At 32.7% G+C, this 17,063-nt stretch overlaps 1 protein-coding gene and 1 long non-coding RNA gene across 2 annotated transcripts in view; one reads left to right on the top strand and one right to left on the bottom strand.

Moving 5' to 3' along the window:
* LOC127727935 (PAN2-PAN3 deadenylation complex catalytic subunit PAN2-like) overlaps window positions 1–17,063 on the top strand; it is a 399,078-nt gene that overhangs the window by 358,386 nt on the left and 23,629 nt on the right. Inside the window, exons 23-24 of the mRNA XM_052235095.1 lie at window positions 2,840–2,994; window positions 11,380–11,465. Coding sequence (XP_052091055.1) covers window positions 2,840–2,994; window positions 11,380–11,465 — 241 coding nt within the window. The remainder of the gene's footprint in view (window positions 1–2,839; window positions 2,995–11,379; window positions 11,466–17,063) is intronic.
* On the bottom strand, window positions 7,795–9,365 carry LOC127727960 (uncharacterized). Its single transcript, XR_007993941.1, has 2 exons — window positions 9,084–9,365; window positions 7,795–8,092 (listed from the first exon to the last, which is right to left on the bottom strand). It is a non-coding gene; the product is annotated as an uncharacterized LOC127727960 (long non-coding RNA).

Here is a 17,063-nt window from a genome sequence, read left to right as displayed (position 1 = left end):
AAAATAGAACATAGGGGTTTACTTTAGAAGTCTATGGGAAAATTTAAAAAAAAACAATTTCAAATGGTCACAACTTGAAAACTAATTTGAATAATGATAAGGGGTCCTCAGTAACTTTTGTAAGACTACAATGGGATGACCTGCTTTTAATTTAACTACTGGACCAAATTAAACCAAACTTGGTCTCAATCATTATTGGGATATCTAATACTATTTATTATGATTTTAACCTTATTTTACATGATTTTCAAAACCACAGTAGATTCAGGTGAGCGACACAGACTCTTGAGAGCCTCTTGTTTTTTTTTCATTTTTGTCTATTATCTTGAAAACTATAATAGATAGAGAGAACCTTAAATTGCAAAAATGATCAGCAAGACAAGTTCTTCAAAAAAGTCTAATGATCGAAATAGTCAGTCGATTCCTTATTAGAGTAATTGCCCTTTGATGACGATTTTTACTTTTTTTTTTCGTTTTTGCCTTGTATCTTAAAAATTATAATAGATAGATAGAAACTTAAGCAAGCAAAAATTATCAGCAAGACAAGATCTACAATTAAGACAACATGAAGGAAATCGTCCGAGAACTCCTTATTGGAGTTAATGCCCTTAAATGACGATTTTTACCATTTTTTTGGCAGTTTGCCTTACATGATAAAAATTATAATAGATAAATAGAGACTTTAAATAAAAAAAAAATGATCAGCAAGGCAAGATCTACTAACAAGTCAAATTTTGCAGAAATAGTTAGTAGACTGTCACTCTTTAAAGGAGCGATTTCCCTTAAATGAGGATTTTTTTTACCCTCTTTAGTGTTTTGAGCAAAAACTAAAGAAGATAGAGAGAAACTATGCAGACTAATTGATCAGCAATACCAGATCAACAAAACAGAGATTTTTGTCATGAATTCGATTCTCATCTACAATGTTGGAGAGTGTCCTTTGTTGAATATGCATATAGACCAAAGTGAGCGACACAGGCACTTTAGAGCCTCTAGTTTTTATACGACCGCAAACAATTTTGCGGTCGTCGTCCGAAGACATTTGGTTTCCGGACAATAACTTTAGTATTAGTAAATAGAAATCTATGAAATTTAAACACAAGGTTTATAACCACAAAAGGAAGGTTGGGATTGATTTTGGGGGTATGGTCCCAACAGTTTAGGAATTGGGGGCCAAAAAGGGGGGCCCAAATAAGCATTTTTCTAGTTTCATGACAATAACTTGTGAAACAGTGAATGGATCTCTCTGAAATTATACCACAAGTTTCCATACCACAAAGGGATAAAGGGATGGTTAGAATTGGCTTTGGGGGGTTCTGGCTCAAACCGTTTAGGAATTAGGGGCAAAAAAGTGAGAAAAAACAAGGTGTCCTGGTTAATGGACAATTACTTAAGTACAAATTACAGTGTAAGGGAGGTAATTCAAACACAACTTTGAATTACCTCCCTTACACTGCTTTTAAATTATGTATTCAGAAATGTTGTATTGTCTTCAGGTGATTAGCTGTCAATTCATTTTTAGAAGTTACTATTTTAATGATTTTGAAAATGCTGATTAAGGTAAATTAATTTTAGCTATGATTTGATGTTATTTTCTATTTTAAGACTTTTATGATGTATTTAAATGGGTTATTATGGTTGCAAACTCCATTGGAAATTTGAATTGAGATTATGACCATGTCTTGAGGGAAAGAATTTTTTTTTGGAAAAAGGGGGGAGGTAAAAAAAAAATTGGGGGGGGAGGGGGGAGGGACAATTTTTTCTCCTCAAGATTTCAGAAATCAAAAAGAAAATTTCTTCAAATATTTTTTTTTTTTTAAAGAGGGGGGGGGGGGGGGGGCGGGGGTAAAAAAAGTAAAGAAAAATTTTGAAAAAGAAGGGGGGTAAAAAAAAAATTTGGAGGGGGGGGAGAGGTCAATTCGCAACAGCATAGTGTATTGCATGAAAGCAAAAAATTTAATATAAATTCAAATCATATTACCAATTCTGAGTTCTTTGACTACAGTTATTCTGTGTCAGAAACCTATTATGTGTCAAATGTTGAATTACAATCAAAATTCAGACCTGTATCAAGCGCAAATATTGTGTCCATTTTTGCCCCAACTGTTCAGGGTGGACCTCTGTGGTCGTATCCAGCTGCGCTCGGCGAAGCAATTTATTTAATTTTGAAGTTTCATATGACTGAGTTTTTGTGGTTAGATCGGTCTGTTTCTTAGATGCCATAAGCAATAGGTCAACAACTTTAAGAAAATGGAATGATTGCAAGGTATACATGTCCATCTGGCAGGGCTTCCTTCACCTTGTCCTTATTTCACAGTTCATTGGTCAGTTGTAAGTTTTCTTGATTAGGTCTGTTTCTCATATACTATAAGCAATAGGTTAACTATATCTTGTTGATAGAATGATAAGTAAGTAAAACTTTTTTTGATTCAGCATATTGACAAACAAATTAAAAGTATAAGCTCTGATGAGCTTTTCACTGAAATGATTGTAAGATGTACATATCCTTTTGACAGGATTCATCTTACCTTGATCTCATTTACATGGATCATTGACTTAGTGATAGTTGTATTTAAACCTTTCAATATAGATTCAGCCTTGATCAGTAAAGCAGGTGAGACAGTTGAGTATATTGGCATTCTTCTTTTGAATAATTTATCAATATTGCTACTGAAAGACGAAGCAAGGAGTAACCTTACAGTTCAAAACACTTTATTCTTTTTATTTGCAACATAGAGATGTAGCATAAATAATAAAGGTATGATTTGGTCTATTAAGTGAAGAATCCATATTGTGACAAGGATTTATTTTGAATAATAGTATAATTTGGTCTATTTAGTGAAAAATCCTATATCAGAAGATGTCTTGTATGATGACAATTGTCTAGTTAGTCCTGAAAGGAGGAAGATAACTTTCACAACCCTCATAGATGAAGAACGCCCCAAGGAAAAGGATGTTGTAGGTTTGGATGCTGAATTTGTCTCTTTGAATCAGGTAAAAATAGTTATATCCTCATGTTACACTACAACAAGGGGGAGTTCACTTTGCCTAATCACTAAACATGAAAAAAAAAGAAATTTTGCTGACATTACTGCATCTTGTTTCGATTAAACCTTTTAAAACCTTCAAAACATTTCATCTTTATTTTCTTTAATTTCCTTTTCTGCTTTGGGGTATATTTCAAGGATCAAGAAATTATATTCTTGAAATGTTTTCTTATCTTTATAAAAATTAAAGGCCATAACATCTGACTGATATTGTGGAATAAGAGATTAAAAGTTTCGAAAACCAATAAATAGTTAATATTATGATTATTATATATTAAATGTGCAACTTTTACAATTCCAATCTTAATTTTTAGCTCACCTGGCCCAAAGGGCCAAGTGAGCTTTTCTCATCACTTGGCGTCCATCGTCCGTTAACTTTTACAAAAATCTTCTCCTCTGAAACTACTGGGCCAAAGTTAACAAAACTTGGCCACAATCATTTGGGTATCTAGTTTAAAAAATGTGTCCGACAACCCGGCCCGCCAACCAAGATGGCTGCCATGGCTAAAAATAGAACATAGGGGTAAAATGTAGATTTTGGCTTATATCTCTGAAACTAAAGCATTTAGAGCAAATCTGACATGTGGTAAAATTGTTCATCAGGTCAAGATCTATCTGCCCTGAAATTTTCAGACAAATGAGACAAGCCGTTGTTGGGTTGCTGCCCCTGAGTTGGTAATTTTAAGAAAATTTTGCAGTTTTTGGTGATTATCTTCAATATTATTATAGATATAGATAAACTGTAAACAGCAATGATGTACAGCAAAGTAAGATCTACAAATAAGTCACCATGACCAAAGTGGTCAATTGACCCCTTAAGGAGTAATTGCCCTTATAGTAAATTTTTAACAATTTTTCATAATTTTTGTAATCTTTTACAAAAATCTTCTCCTCTGAAACTACTGGGCCAAATAGAATCAAACTTAGCCACAATCATCATTAGGGTATTCAGTTTAAAAAATGTGTCCGATGACCCTGCCTGCCAACAAAGATGGCCGACATGGCAAAAAATAGAACATATGGGGTAAAATGCAAGTTTTGTCTATTATTCTGATAATCGTTATAAAAAGAGGAAATCTGAAGAGGGTAAAATTGTTCAGAATGTTGAGCTCTACCAATTATCCATATACGTCAAGACAGTAAGACAATTTCCTGTAGGAGTTATTGCCCTTAAATGACAAATTTTACCACTTTTTTTCGATTTTTGCCTATTATCATATCTTGAAAACTATAAAAGATAGAGAGAAACTTTAAATTGCAAAAATGATCAGAAGGACAAGTTCTTCAAATAAGTCTTTTGGTTGAAATCATCAGTTGACTCCTTATTAGAGTTATGCCCCTTTGATTCCGATTTGTACAATTTTTTTTGCGTTTTTGTCTTGTATCTTAAAACTTATAATAGATAGAAAGAAATTTTAATATACAAAAATGATCAGCAAGATAAAATCTACAATTAAGACAAATGGCAGAAATTGTCCAACGACTCCTTATTGGAGTTATTGCCCTTTAATTATGATTTTTACTATTTTTTTGGAGTTTTTCCTTGTATGATATTAATTATAATAGATAGATAGAAACTTAAATAATCAAAAATGATAAGCAAGAGGAGACCTACTAACAAGTCAAATTTTGCTGATATAATAAGTAGACTGTTACTCTTTATAGGAGTTTTTTTACGCTCTTTTGTGTTTAGAGCAAAAGCTAAATAAGATCATGAAGATAGAGAGAAACTAAACAGACTTCAATGATCAGCAATATAAGATACAAAAAAAAAACAGAGATTTTTGTCATTAATTTTATTCTCGTCTACAATGTACAATGTTGGAGAGAGTCCCCTGTTGAATATGCATATAGACCAAGGTGAGCGACACAGGCTCTTGAGAGCCTCTAGTTTTTCAAATTCTTATTTTATGTACAGTAAACAACCTGACATAGAAATAATATCAAAATTTTGGACTAAAAGATGTATGACATATCATATCGACCATAACTATTATACTCCCTCTCCTAGAGTGGGAGGCTATATTGCATTCAGCTTGTCCCTCTGTTCGTCCAACATATATTTCCCTCACACTTTTCTCAGGTACTAATGAACAAAATGACTTCATATTTATAAGCAGTTTGACAGTTATGCATTGTAATTCGTGAGCATTTTTCTGATATTTCAGACACCTTCTTCCTGTTTGCAGATACTTTGAATTTTATACGCTCGTTTACGGGATGTATTATGGTATACAGTTGTCTGTCTATCGTCAACATGTCGGACAATAACTCAAAAAAACACTTTAACCAATTTGCATGAAACTTTGGTGAATTGTTTATATATATTGACGTGAGCTCCCTTTCGATTTTTATAAGTTTTAGATTTTATGCTTCTGAATTATGGGGTTTTATTCATTAAAAAAGGGGGATTTTCCAGTTTAGGACAATAAGTCAAAAATTCTTTGAGCAGTTTTCATGAAATTTTGGTGAATTGTTTATTTCTATTGACGTGAGCTCCCTTTCGATTTTTATAAATTTTTATAATTTTAGATTTTACGTTTCCAATTTTTTGGGTTTTATTCATTAAAAAAGGGGGATTTTCCAGTTTTCTTACAATAACTCAAAAATGCTTTGAGCAGTTTTCATAACACTTTGGTTAATGGTTTATATCTATTGACGTGAGCTCCCTTTCGATTTTTATAAACTTTAGATTTTACGTTTCAGAGTAATTTTCCAGTTTTCTTACAATAACTGAAAAGTGCTTTGAGCAGTTTTCATGAAACTTTGGTGACTGGTTTATATCTATTAAAATAACCTCCCTTAAGTTTTTTATAAATTTTTGAAATGACATTGAGGAGTTACAGAACTTTAATCTTTGAAAAAGCGCAGTGTATCATGCACTCATGGCGCAGCTCTTTATTCAATATGTTCAATGAACTTAAATTTTGGTGACACTTTTCTCAAGTACTGCTGAACAGAATGACTTCTTATTCAGTTATCATTTGGCATTGATCAATTTTAAACTTTGAGGTCTGTCAGAAACCTACTTCCTGTTTTCCTATAATTTAAATTACTAGTGGGACTATGTTTAGCACAACAACGGGTGCATTCTTTGTATAGTTTGAAAACTTTGCTTATTTTATAATTTAAATGATTAAGGGGGTACAGAGAACATCTAAGCAAGTTTACTGTTTAAAAATCTACTGAATGTTTTAATCACATACTATTAGTAAAGAGCTTCTCAATGATCAAAATTAGTGTTTATCAAACTGCTATATATCCAATGAAATTATTCCTGTTTATTCCTGTAAATTGTGTGGTTCAAATTTTTTGAAATTTTTATATTTTTGTCAACAGGTCAAAGTAAATATGTTTTTAAAATTTTATGAAATTTAAATGACCCAAATCTATATTAGTCAGAAGGGTACACTTCAAACAGTCTTTGTCTCTGCAATTTTATATACTTAAAAATTAGTATTCTCTTACAGAAAAAAAAAAAATTCTATTCCTGTTGACTACAGAAATACTACAATGACCAATTCAAAAACTCATGCAAATAAAGTAATATGTTGGATATACAACAACCCAAAATGAGTAAAAGACATCTGGAGGTCTTCATACTGTCTTCAACAATAGACAAATGTTTATACATTATACAATGACAAGCTCTAAATTGTAAAAATCTGTCAAAGTCGTAAATCAATTTAAGACTATAAAATATGCCATCAATATTTAATTCCCTAAATAACTGAAGGCGATACTGTACCTGACTTTGGACAGGTATGTGAACATGTGCCAGGGTTAAACTAGGTATTTAGTATCTCAACCCTTTCCCTTTTAATCTCAATTAGTTAAGTATAAACAAAGGTTCATACAGAAAAATGTACAATAAAAATCAGTTCCAAAAAAGCACAACTCTATATAATCCAGGTGAAAGACGAAAAGAAATCAACGGGGTAAACCAAGCAAGAATAAATAATATGGTATCAAAGAATGCTAGCATTTTCTGGTACTTAAACTTGCTGATGTGAAAACATGCTGTCCTACACTATAAAAACAGTGGCTGTACTTCAGAGTAGATTTCTTTTAGTAAAATCACAAACAAATCAAGCAGGCATAATCTTGAGCAATCCTAACAGGAAATCTGTACACAATCTCAATGCAGAAGACATCTTGGTCTTCTTACATAGTATTAATAAGGGAATTTACTTTAATGAAGAAATCCAAAAACAGATGCAATGATCTTATAGCAACAACATAGTTCTTAGTTTCATCAACAAATCCAGTTAGGCAAAAAGTAAGATTTGTAGGACAATTATTAAACTTGTTTGTACCAATACAGAAAAAAATGATAGGATGGCCAACTGCATAGCTCAACTGGCCGCCAGTTGAATAAACAGTTGAGGGCTAGCTGGCCGTCAGTTGAGCAAATAGTTGAGGGCTACCTGGATTTTTGCCAAGCAAATTAGGTAGCCCTCAACTATCAATTGCTCAACTTTATGCAAATTAGTTGAGCAAAGTTGAGCAAAATATCATAGTTGAGGGCTAGGTGTCCAACAGTTGAGCAATTAGAGTTGAGGGCTACCTGGCCAACAGTTGAGGACCAGGTCATTAAAAGTTGAGGGCTAGGTGGCCAATAGTTGAGGGCCAGGTCATTAAAAGTTGAGGGCTAGGTGGCCAATAGTTGAGGGCCAGGTCATTAAAGTTGAGCATTAGCTGGTCATTGCAAACTGATGACTACAAATTGTAGAAAAAATAAATCTAAATTGTGTATTTTATATAGCCAAAATACTGCTGAAAGATCTAAACTCACAACAGACTACATGACAGCTTTATCCTTGCTTTTTAAAAGTTATCTAGTAAATAAAATCTAGTTAATCCTGCAGCCATATTACTTTTTATGCAAGAAGAAGTAAGATATATATTGAAACAATGTTTAATGTTGAAAAATCCTTAATTGTCTTTTTCTTTCTTTTGTAATATCTTCCTTCCACTGTACATTTTTTCATTAATTGCACATGTGACATCTGTGGGCAACATCTTGAAATGGATAAGACCAAAGTCTGAAAGTAAAAAGAAATTAAACCTATATATATATATATATATATATATATATAATTATGATAACTATAAATGTGATTAAACACTGTTTGTAAAATTAATAAGATGACATAATCATATATCATATTTTTAAATGTTATTCAACAAACATTTACATCAAAAGTCTGTTCTGTATTGCCTACATTTAACCAATTATACAAATCAATTAAACTAAACAAATGTGGATAAATACATGATAAGAATGTATCTGATATTTTGCTTCACTATTTGAGAAAAAAAAATGTTATGAAATTGTTCTTCCCCACTATTTTTATCTGTTGACTGTCAGAGTGCCTCGATAAAGCAAAGTATTGTAAAAAAAGTTCTAAATGCTGTCTTCATGATTGATCACTCTATAGCTTAAACCAGAGGCTAGTAAAATTGCTCTAACTATGTCTAAGTAAAATTGTTTTAAATTATAGTAAAAGGCCTTCATAAAATTTCTATTACCCTATTAACTGTATTAATTTAAGTGTACCTGCTCATTTAACCCTAAAACAATTTTCTTTCCTTAAAAATTTCTACCACCACCCCCCTTTATAAACCAAAATGGCAAAAGTCAGTACAATGGGAGGTATTCAAAGTGCACATTGCAAAAATACTCACAACATAAAGTGTTGTTCAACCAGAAAAAAGATATATATATCTATCTGTCATTTGTGGATAGATGTCTTATTGGCATACCCCAGATCTCTAGTTTTATATCAAATTCATTATATTAGAAGTTTCTTATTTTATTAGTAATACTTTCTAAAACAAATTGTCTTAATAATAAAAAAAATATGTCTCCTGTCTTACACATTTTGATAATATATAAATTAATGCATAAATATATTGTCTAAATTTTTTCTTCACTCTAAAAAGTTAAGAAGACACTTTAAATATCACTATTTTGAACTAAAAGAGCATATGCACTTATTCAAAATGGTGGAAATTCTAATCCATTGTACTTACCAAAAGATGTTATCCATAAATATGTGTAAACATCAATCTTCCTTAATCCAAGAGTCATGTCATCAGAAGAATACATCTGCACTATTCAATGTCAATACAGTTATTTGTAACTTTTTGATCTACATCCATTGTAAAATTCATATTTTGTTCATGATAGCTAGAAGACATCTTTGCTTGCCATGTGCTTGCTCATGCCCAGTTCAAATTTTAAATTTGATTGAGGTTGATTAGGGTATTGTGACAGTGTGATCCCTTTGAAATGTGCCCCTAATGATAACTGTTAATTACCTAAATCTTGAATATTTGATATATATTACAATAAAAAAATATTGTTTGTTTTTTATCTTTATGTTATGAGTTATAGTAATTACAGAAAAATGTATAAAAACATGTGCTTCCCTTAATTTGGCCTCAAACTCTGTGTACATTTATAATAATACATACTTCCTGTCTACTTGCACTACACAGAGATAAATGGAAAACAGATGGCACATAACATTTATATCACCAGCTCATATTTCTAATTGAGATGAGAAAGAGGGCATGCAAATAATTTGTGTATACATATAATTAAATAATGATACTAGAAATTAAACAATATGTAACCTGCAACATATAGGCTAAATTCATTAGATGGAAAAAATAAAAATATTGTTCATAGAAAAAGGTCATAAAAAAGTGAAAAACAAATTAATATGTCACAATTATTTAGTTTAAACTTGTTGAAATAAAAACCTTAGGCATTCTTGAAATTCTTTCTTACAAGATATCATAAATGTATTATAGTACAGTTTAGGAAATTGTTTATAAGCATTAATTGTTATTTGAAGACCTTTTTTTTTTTTTTTTTTAAATAATTCAAGTATCCAAATAGTTCTGAGTAACATGAATTGAACTATAATGTATAACCAAAGTTTCTTGCAAAGTTGTTACAAACAGTTATTCCTTAGAGAATATAAGAAAAGGTTCCTGCAACTTTCTAGCAAACAAACTCTTTCTTGCAACATTTCAGCAAATTTGCTGCAATTTTCTCGCAAACAAATAATGTTGCAGTAACATTGCGAGAATGATGCAGGTAGCTGCAACATCCTGCAACTTTCTTGCAAACAAGTTTGTTTGCTGCAATATTGCCGCAATATAGTTGCAATATTGCAGCAAACTTTTCATTTCTGTAAGGGTTCTCTCTCAACTACAAAAAAAAAAACAAAGATCCTTTGCTCAACTTTTCCTCAACTACCAAAAATTCAAAGTCTGAATGCTCAACTTTTGCTCAACTACATGAAAACCAAAGATCAATTGCTTAACTTTTCCTCAACTTAATGGCCAGCTTCAGTTGAGGGCCAGTTGAGCGACATCTATCCAACATACAGTGCTTGTCCAGGTTTATGTTGAGCTAAATTGCTCAACACCTAGCCCTCAACTATTTTGCTTAAAACAGCTAGCCCTCAACTGTCCGCCACATGGCTCTCAACTGGCCATCAACTTTTTTTTTCTGTAGGGGTATTATCAATAAAAATACTGTAAACAGTTGAGTGTTAAATTCCTGAAATTCTAGTTATACTGCAATAACAAATTCCTCTACTAGTGATAAATTCAAGTTAGGTTTTGACTAATTTGTGACATTAAAATCCCTGTTGTAAAAGTTTTAATTAGAAACAAAAATGTTGCGTTCTTATATATATACTAATAAAGACATCACATCAAATGTAAATGTGCCAATGAGACAACTCTCCATCCAAATAACAATTTATAAAAGTAAACCATTATATATACATATATATATATATATATATATATAAATATTAACCAACTCAGAAGTGTACACTCCATAGGAAGTAGCCAGTGGAAAATTATCATCAAGGAAAGAAAATTAATAATTGCAAAGAAAAATCATCATGTTTTCAAATATTTTGGTATGAAAAAAGCATGTTCTCATTTAACTTTTAGCAAAAATTTAATATATCAAAATCATCAATGTGCTTTGTTGCTCTATTTGTCCAAACATGCTCACCAGTTGCTTTGTAGGCTTTTAAATGATATTGGTAAAAAAAGAAGTTTTTGCTTAGAAAATAAAATAAAAAAACATGCATATAAATATTGGTACATAAGTATTTTCTGCTTCTGAATCAAATTTCTTGATTGGGTTTATTCTCATTTGCTTACCAGTCAATGTTGACGCCATGTTCAAATATTAGTCAGGTTGTGTAATATAGGAACAGGTAGAATAAGGTGAACGTCAAATTTCATCCTAATTTTAAAAGTTTCGAATTGAATGTGTAATATTTATGACCTTCAGGAAGAATCTGAGTTGAGAAGCGATGGTACAAGGTCTACAATTAAACCAAGTCACCTTACAGCAGCTAGAATTACTTGTCTTAGAGGGTAAGTTTGGTTTTGGTGCTATTTGAGGATAACTTTGGTTGTTAAAATTTGAGAGTTAGAATGATATTTGTATGCCCCCGCCGTAGCGAAGGGGGCATTAAGTTTTACCCTTGTCTGTCTGTACATACATCCGTCCGTATGTCCCAAAATTGGTTTCCATTCTCGAACTTTAGTTTGCCTCAACCAAATATTTTGAAACTTATACACAATGCTTATTACCACAAAAAACAGATCAAGTTTGAATTTGGGTAGCGTCACTTTTACCATTCTAGAGTTATGCCCCTTTACAAATAGAAAAATGTCCAATTTTTGGAAAGTTTGCTATAGCTTGCTATAGCAATATACTTTCCTAAGGCATCGGCCTCAAACCAGAAGTTGGACAGACTATCTTACTATTTGTACTCCTAGATAATGTAGTACTAGTGTTTGAATACTAGTTCTAGGAAGATGCTTTTGAAATTTTGAGTTACTTCTATTTTGATTAGCTTACAGCTTGAATTAAAATGTACTGAATGTTCATCGATAATTCAAATGAATTCAACTTCATTTTGAAAATGGCTATCACAAATATTACTTCGCTGATCTGTGCTGCACGGAAATTAAAATCAATACACATCAACACGAGACAGCAGTTTCTACGTTATGCTTTTATCGATATTCCCCAGACATGTGTGAGATCCATATATGTGTACCTTTTGACTGGAGTACAATAATCCCAGTTTCAGGGGTTTCCTCCAGTCCTCCGGTTGAAGAGAAAATAAATACTCTGTTTAAAATATTTCAGGAATGAACATTTTCGACGCTATTTTTACTACGATTTTTACAAAAGTTTATTAAAGATGTAAAAGCCCGAGTGTATCGAAAGTAACCTGGTATCTCATCTCGGCCCATAACAGACTCGGACTATAACAAACTCTGCCTATTACATTATCGGCCTCACAAAATCGGACTATAACAAAATTCGTATATACTATTTGTTATTAAGTCTCCCAAACAAAGTTTGGAGACTTATTGTTTTTGCTAAGTTCTTATTATTTTTCTTCTTGGGGTCTATTTTGGGGTATTTTGAGGGGCATACAGAAGGGAGGGATTTACTTAAGAACCCTATGGGATTTTATTTTTTTTAATTTTCAAATGACTATAACTTGAAAACAGTAAGTAAAGACACACACAGTCTTCAGTAATGATCACAGGACAATAAAACAAATCAAGTAAAATATAGGTTGAGTCCCTGGGGTCAACCCACCCCCTTTCAATTTGAGAATGTGCTTTTATCTTGTAAACAGTCGAGATCCCCACACCTAAACCATATATATTCTTGTATGGGACAATAAAACAAATCAAATGAAATATTGGGGAAGTCCCTAGGGAAACCCCCCACCCCCTCCTGTTTGAGAACTTGTAAACGGTCGAGATCCCCACCCCTAAACCATATATATTCTTGTATGGGACAATAATACAAATCAAATGAAATATAGGGGGAGTCCCTGGGGGTCATCCCCACCCCATCCTGTTTGAGAACTTGTAAATGGTCGATATCCCCACCCCCAAACCATATATATGCATGTGTGGGATGATAAAACAAATCAAATGAAATATAGCGGAAGTCCCTCTGGGTCATCCCCACCCCCTCCTGTTTGAGAACTTGTAAACAGTTGAGATCCCCACCTTGAAACATATATATTCTTGTATGGGACAATAAAACAAATCAAATGAAATATAAGGGGAGTCCCTGGGGGTCACCCTGCCCCATCCTGTTTGAGAACTTGTAAACGGTCGAGATCCCCACCCCTTAACCATATACATTCTTGTATGGGACAATAAAACAAATCAAATGAAATATAGGGAAAATTAATGGGGGTCACCCCCACCTCCCTTCTTTTTGATATCTTGTAAATGGCTGAGATCCCCACCCCAAAACCATATATATTCTAATACAGGACAATCAATCAAATCAAATGAAATAAAGAGTCCCCTGAGAATCAACACCCCCCCCCCCCCCCCCCCCCCCCCTTTTTTTTTTGAGAACTTGTAAATGGTCGAGATCCCCACCCTAAACCATATTTATTCCTGTTCATGATTTCAAGAAGATTTGAATGACATACAAGGTTAAACCTAGGCGTCACTTATTACTAGACCAAACCAATTTGTACTGGTCAGGTGACCATGGGAATGACTAATTATGGAAGCTTTCTTTGGGAGGCTTCGTAACAGCATCCTGTTTCAATTATTTCTTGTATTAAGTAAAATATTTTAAAAGTTGGAAAAAACCGATAACCACACAATCTACTAATTGTAGTCCGAGTTTGTTCAATATATAACAATTCAAACAAGAAAACCAACTGCTCAATTAGTAATAATACAATTTACTAAAAACAAATATGAAGGACCTTAATCAATAAAAAATACTTAAACACAGGCCCTTAACATGGGATGGGCACAGAAAGAATTTAACAGAGCTTTCTGTATATTTGATCATTTTAAATCTACAGTTTAAGGTTGCAATAGAAATTATCAAAATTTTACATGACAAACATATGAAAAATGTTATTTTTGATAATTGCTGATGAGACAATGGTTTAGGGAAAAACACCAAAGCTGTGATTAAATACATAATTGAAATAATACACATCTACAACCTATTTGAAATAATACACATCTACAACCAATTTGAAGGAATACACATCTACAACCTATTTGAAATAATACACATCTACAGCCTATTTGAAATGATACACATCTACTGTTGCAAACTTTCCACAGGTGCTATCCAGCACTTTGATTTGTTTTTGTTCACCAACTTAAGTTTGCCTCGAAAGTTATACACAATGCTTATTGCCACAAAGCTCAGATCAAGTACCAATTTGGGTAGTGCCACTTTTACTGTTCTTGAGTTATGTCCCTTTATAAAGTTATATGCAAGCGGGGGCATCACTGTGTCCCATGGACACATTCTCCATTTATTATAAAAAAAAATATATTTGAATTATGTCCTCTAACTGAAGCAACATAGGTATTTAACTTAACACTTGTTTGCCCTTTTAAAGAATTTCTTGTTCATTTTCTTTAGTATGCATATCTTGTTACATTAAATACAATGTTATAATCATAGAAAAAAAAGGAATTTTTCAATTTTGGAGAATCTTCACTTCTGTTGTTTTTAAAAATATTGTTATTGAGCATGCAGAAAATAACCAAATTTCACTTTTCTATTTACAAATAACTGAATTTTGCATCAATCAAATGACATGAAATTTGATTTAATATTATTGTCCACTAAACACAGATTGATGGAGAAAATCTTATTATTTATCTGAAAATGTTGGATTTTGCATGGAGAATCTTTAATTTTTGGAATTTGAATTTTAAAATAATGTGTTGTAACAGCTGTTTATCTACACATTCAGTGCAGACGCTTGTAAAACAGGTAAAAAAGTTAATTTCAACTTTCACATTACTGAACATTAGGTCAGTTTCTAATTTGCTTATTTATGAAGATTCTCTCCTGGCACTCTGGCTTCCGCCACCATTAAAAGCTGACCACCACGAAATACCAAAATAGTGGTGAAAGTGGCAATAAACACCAATCAATCAATCAATGTATGTGATTGCAATGTCCCTTTTTAAAGACCGCAAAAATTTGCGACCATATAATGGGATGGCAATGTCGTCGTTGTCTTCAGAAGACATTGGTTTCCAGACAATAACTTAAGAATGTATAAGTGAATGGATCTCTATGAAATTGTACCACAAGGTTTCATACAACAAAAGGAAGGTTGGGATAGATTTTTGGGGTTATGTCCTAACTGTTTAGGAACTAGGGGCAAAATTGAAACATTTTTCTGGTTTCCAGACAATAACTTGTGTATAAGTGTATGGATCTCTATGAAATTGTACCACAAGGTTCCATACCTCGAAAGGAAGGTTGGGATTGATTTTTTGGTTATGGCCCAAACCGTTTTGGAATTAGGGGTAAAAAAACAAGGATTTTTTGGTTTCCAGACAATGACTTGAGTATAAGTCTATGGATCTCTATGAAATTGTACCACAAGGTTCCATACCAAAAAGAAAGTTTGGATTGATTTTGGTGGTTATGGCCCTAACCGTTTAGGAATAAGGGGCCAAAAACAATACTTTTCTAATACTTCGTATAAATTGCTTAATTTTTTATCAATTTCAATGCTGTTTATTTCAAAGTCTTGAATTCTTGGGGTTTTCAATATGCTGAATCTTAGTGTTGTCATTTTAGTGGTATTTTTAACACTGCCAGATAAGTGGGAGGATTGGCTAGCCATAAAACCAGGTTCAACCCACCGTTTTTTCTTAAAATGTCCTGTACCAAGTCAGGAATATGGCAGTTGTTATCAGACAGTCCGTTTCTATGTATGTTGGCGTTTGCTTTTGTTGTAGTTCAGTGTTTCTGTTGTTCTGTTGTTTTCCTCTTATAGTTGATGTGTTTCCCTCGGTTTTGGTTTGTTAACCGGATTTGTTTTTGCTTAATTGAATTATGACTATTGAACAATGGTATACTACTGTTGCCTTTATTTACGGTGTATTTCGATTTTGGATATTGGGTCCTGTTTTTAAATTGGTCTACATTGTGGTCCAAAGGGTCCTAAATTGAACTTTGTTTTATTTTAACAAAAATTGAATTCTTGGGTTCTTTGATATGCTGAATCTAACTGTGTATTTAGAGTTGTGATTTGGGCCCGGTTTTCAAATTGGTCCACATAAAGGTCCAAAGGGTCCAAAATTAAACTAGTTTGATTTTAACAAAAAAGGAATCCTTGGGGTTCTTTGATATGCTGAATCTAAACATGTATAAAGCTTTTGATTTCAGGCCCAGTTTTCAAGTTGGTCCAAATCAATGCCAAAATATTAAAAATGTGTTTTATTTGAAGAAAAATTGAATATATGGGGTTCTTTGATATGCTGAATCTAACCGTGTATTTGGATTTTGGATTTTGGGCCCTGTAATCAAAATGGTCCACATTGAGGTCCAAAGGGTCCAAGGTTAAACTTTGTTTTTGATTTCATCAAAAATTGAATTCTTGGGGTTCTTTGATATGCGTATATAGATTTTGGATATTGAGTCATGAAAGGTAAATGACCAATTTCAAATTTTTAAGTTCTTGGACCACATTCATTCTGTGTCAGAAACCTATGCAGTGTCAAATATTTTATCACAATCCAAATTCAGAACTGTATCAAGCATGAATGTTGTGTCCATACTTGCCCCCACTGGTCATATCAAGTAGCCCTGTTGAGCATTTTATTAATAGAATAGAGAATGGAAACGGGGAATGTGTCAGAGAGACATCAAGCCAACCAAAGAGCAAATAACAGCCCATGGCCACCAATGGGTCTTCAATGCACCCTGAGGAAGGCTTCTACTGGCCTCTAAACAACAATGTATACTAGTTCAGTGAAATGGACGCCTCACTAACTGCGAAACATACAAATGAACCAAAATTTAAAAAATAATACACAAAACTAACAAATGCTAGAGGTTCCTCGCTTGGGATAGGTGCATAAATGTGGCGAGGTAAAACATTGTTTTTTAAGATCATAACCCTCCCCTATACCTCTAGCCAATGT

The sequence above is a fragment of the Mytilus californianus genome, unplaced genomic scaffold (assembly GCF_021869535.1).
Source record: "Mytilus californianus isolate M0D057914Y unplaced genomic scaffold, xbMytCali1.0.p SCAF_2, whole genome shotgun sequence".
Lineage (NCBI taxonomy): Eukaryota > Metazoa > Mollusca > Bivalvia > Mytilida > Mytilidae > Mytilus > Mytilus californianus.
This window is presented reverse-complemented; position numbering and strand designations above follow the sequence as displayed.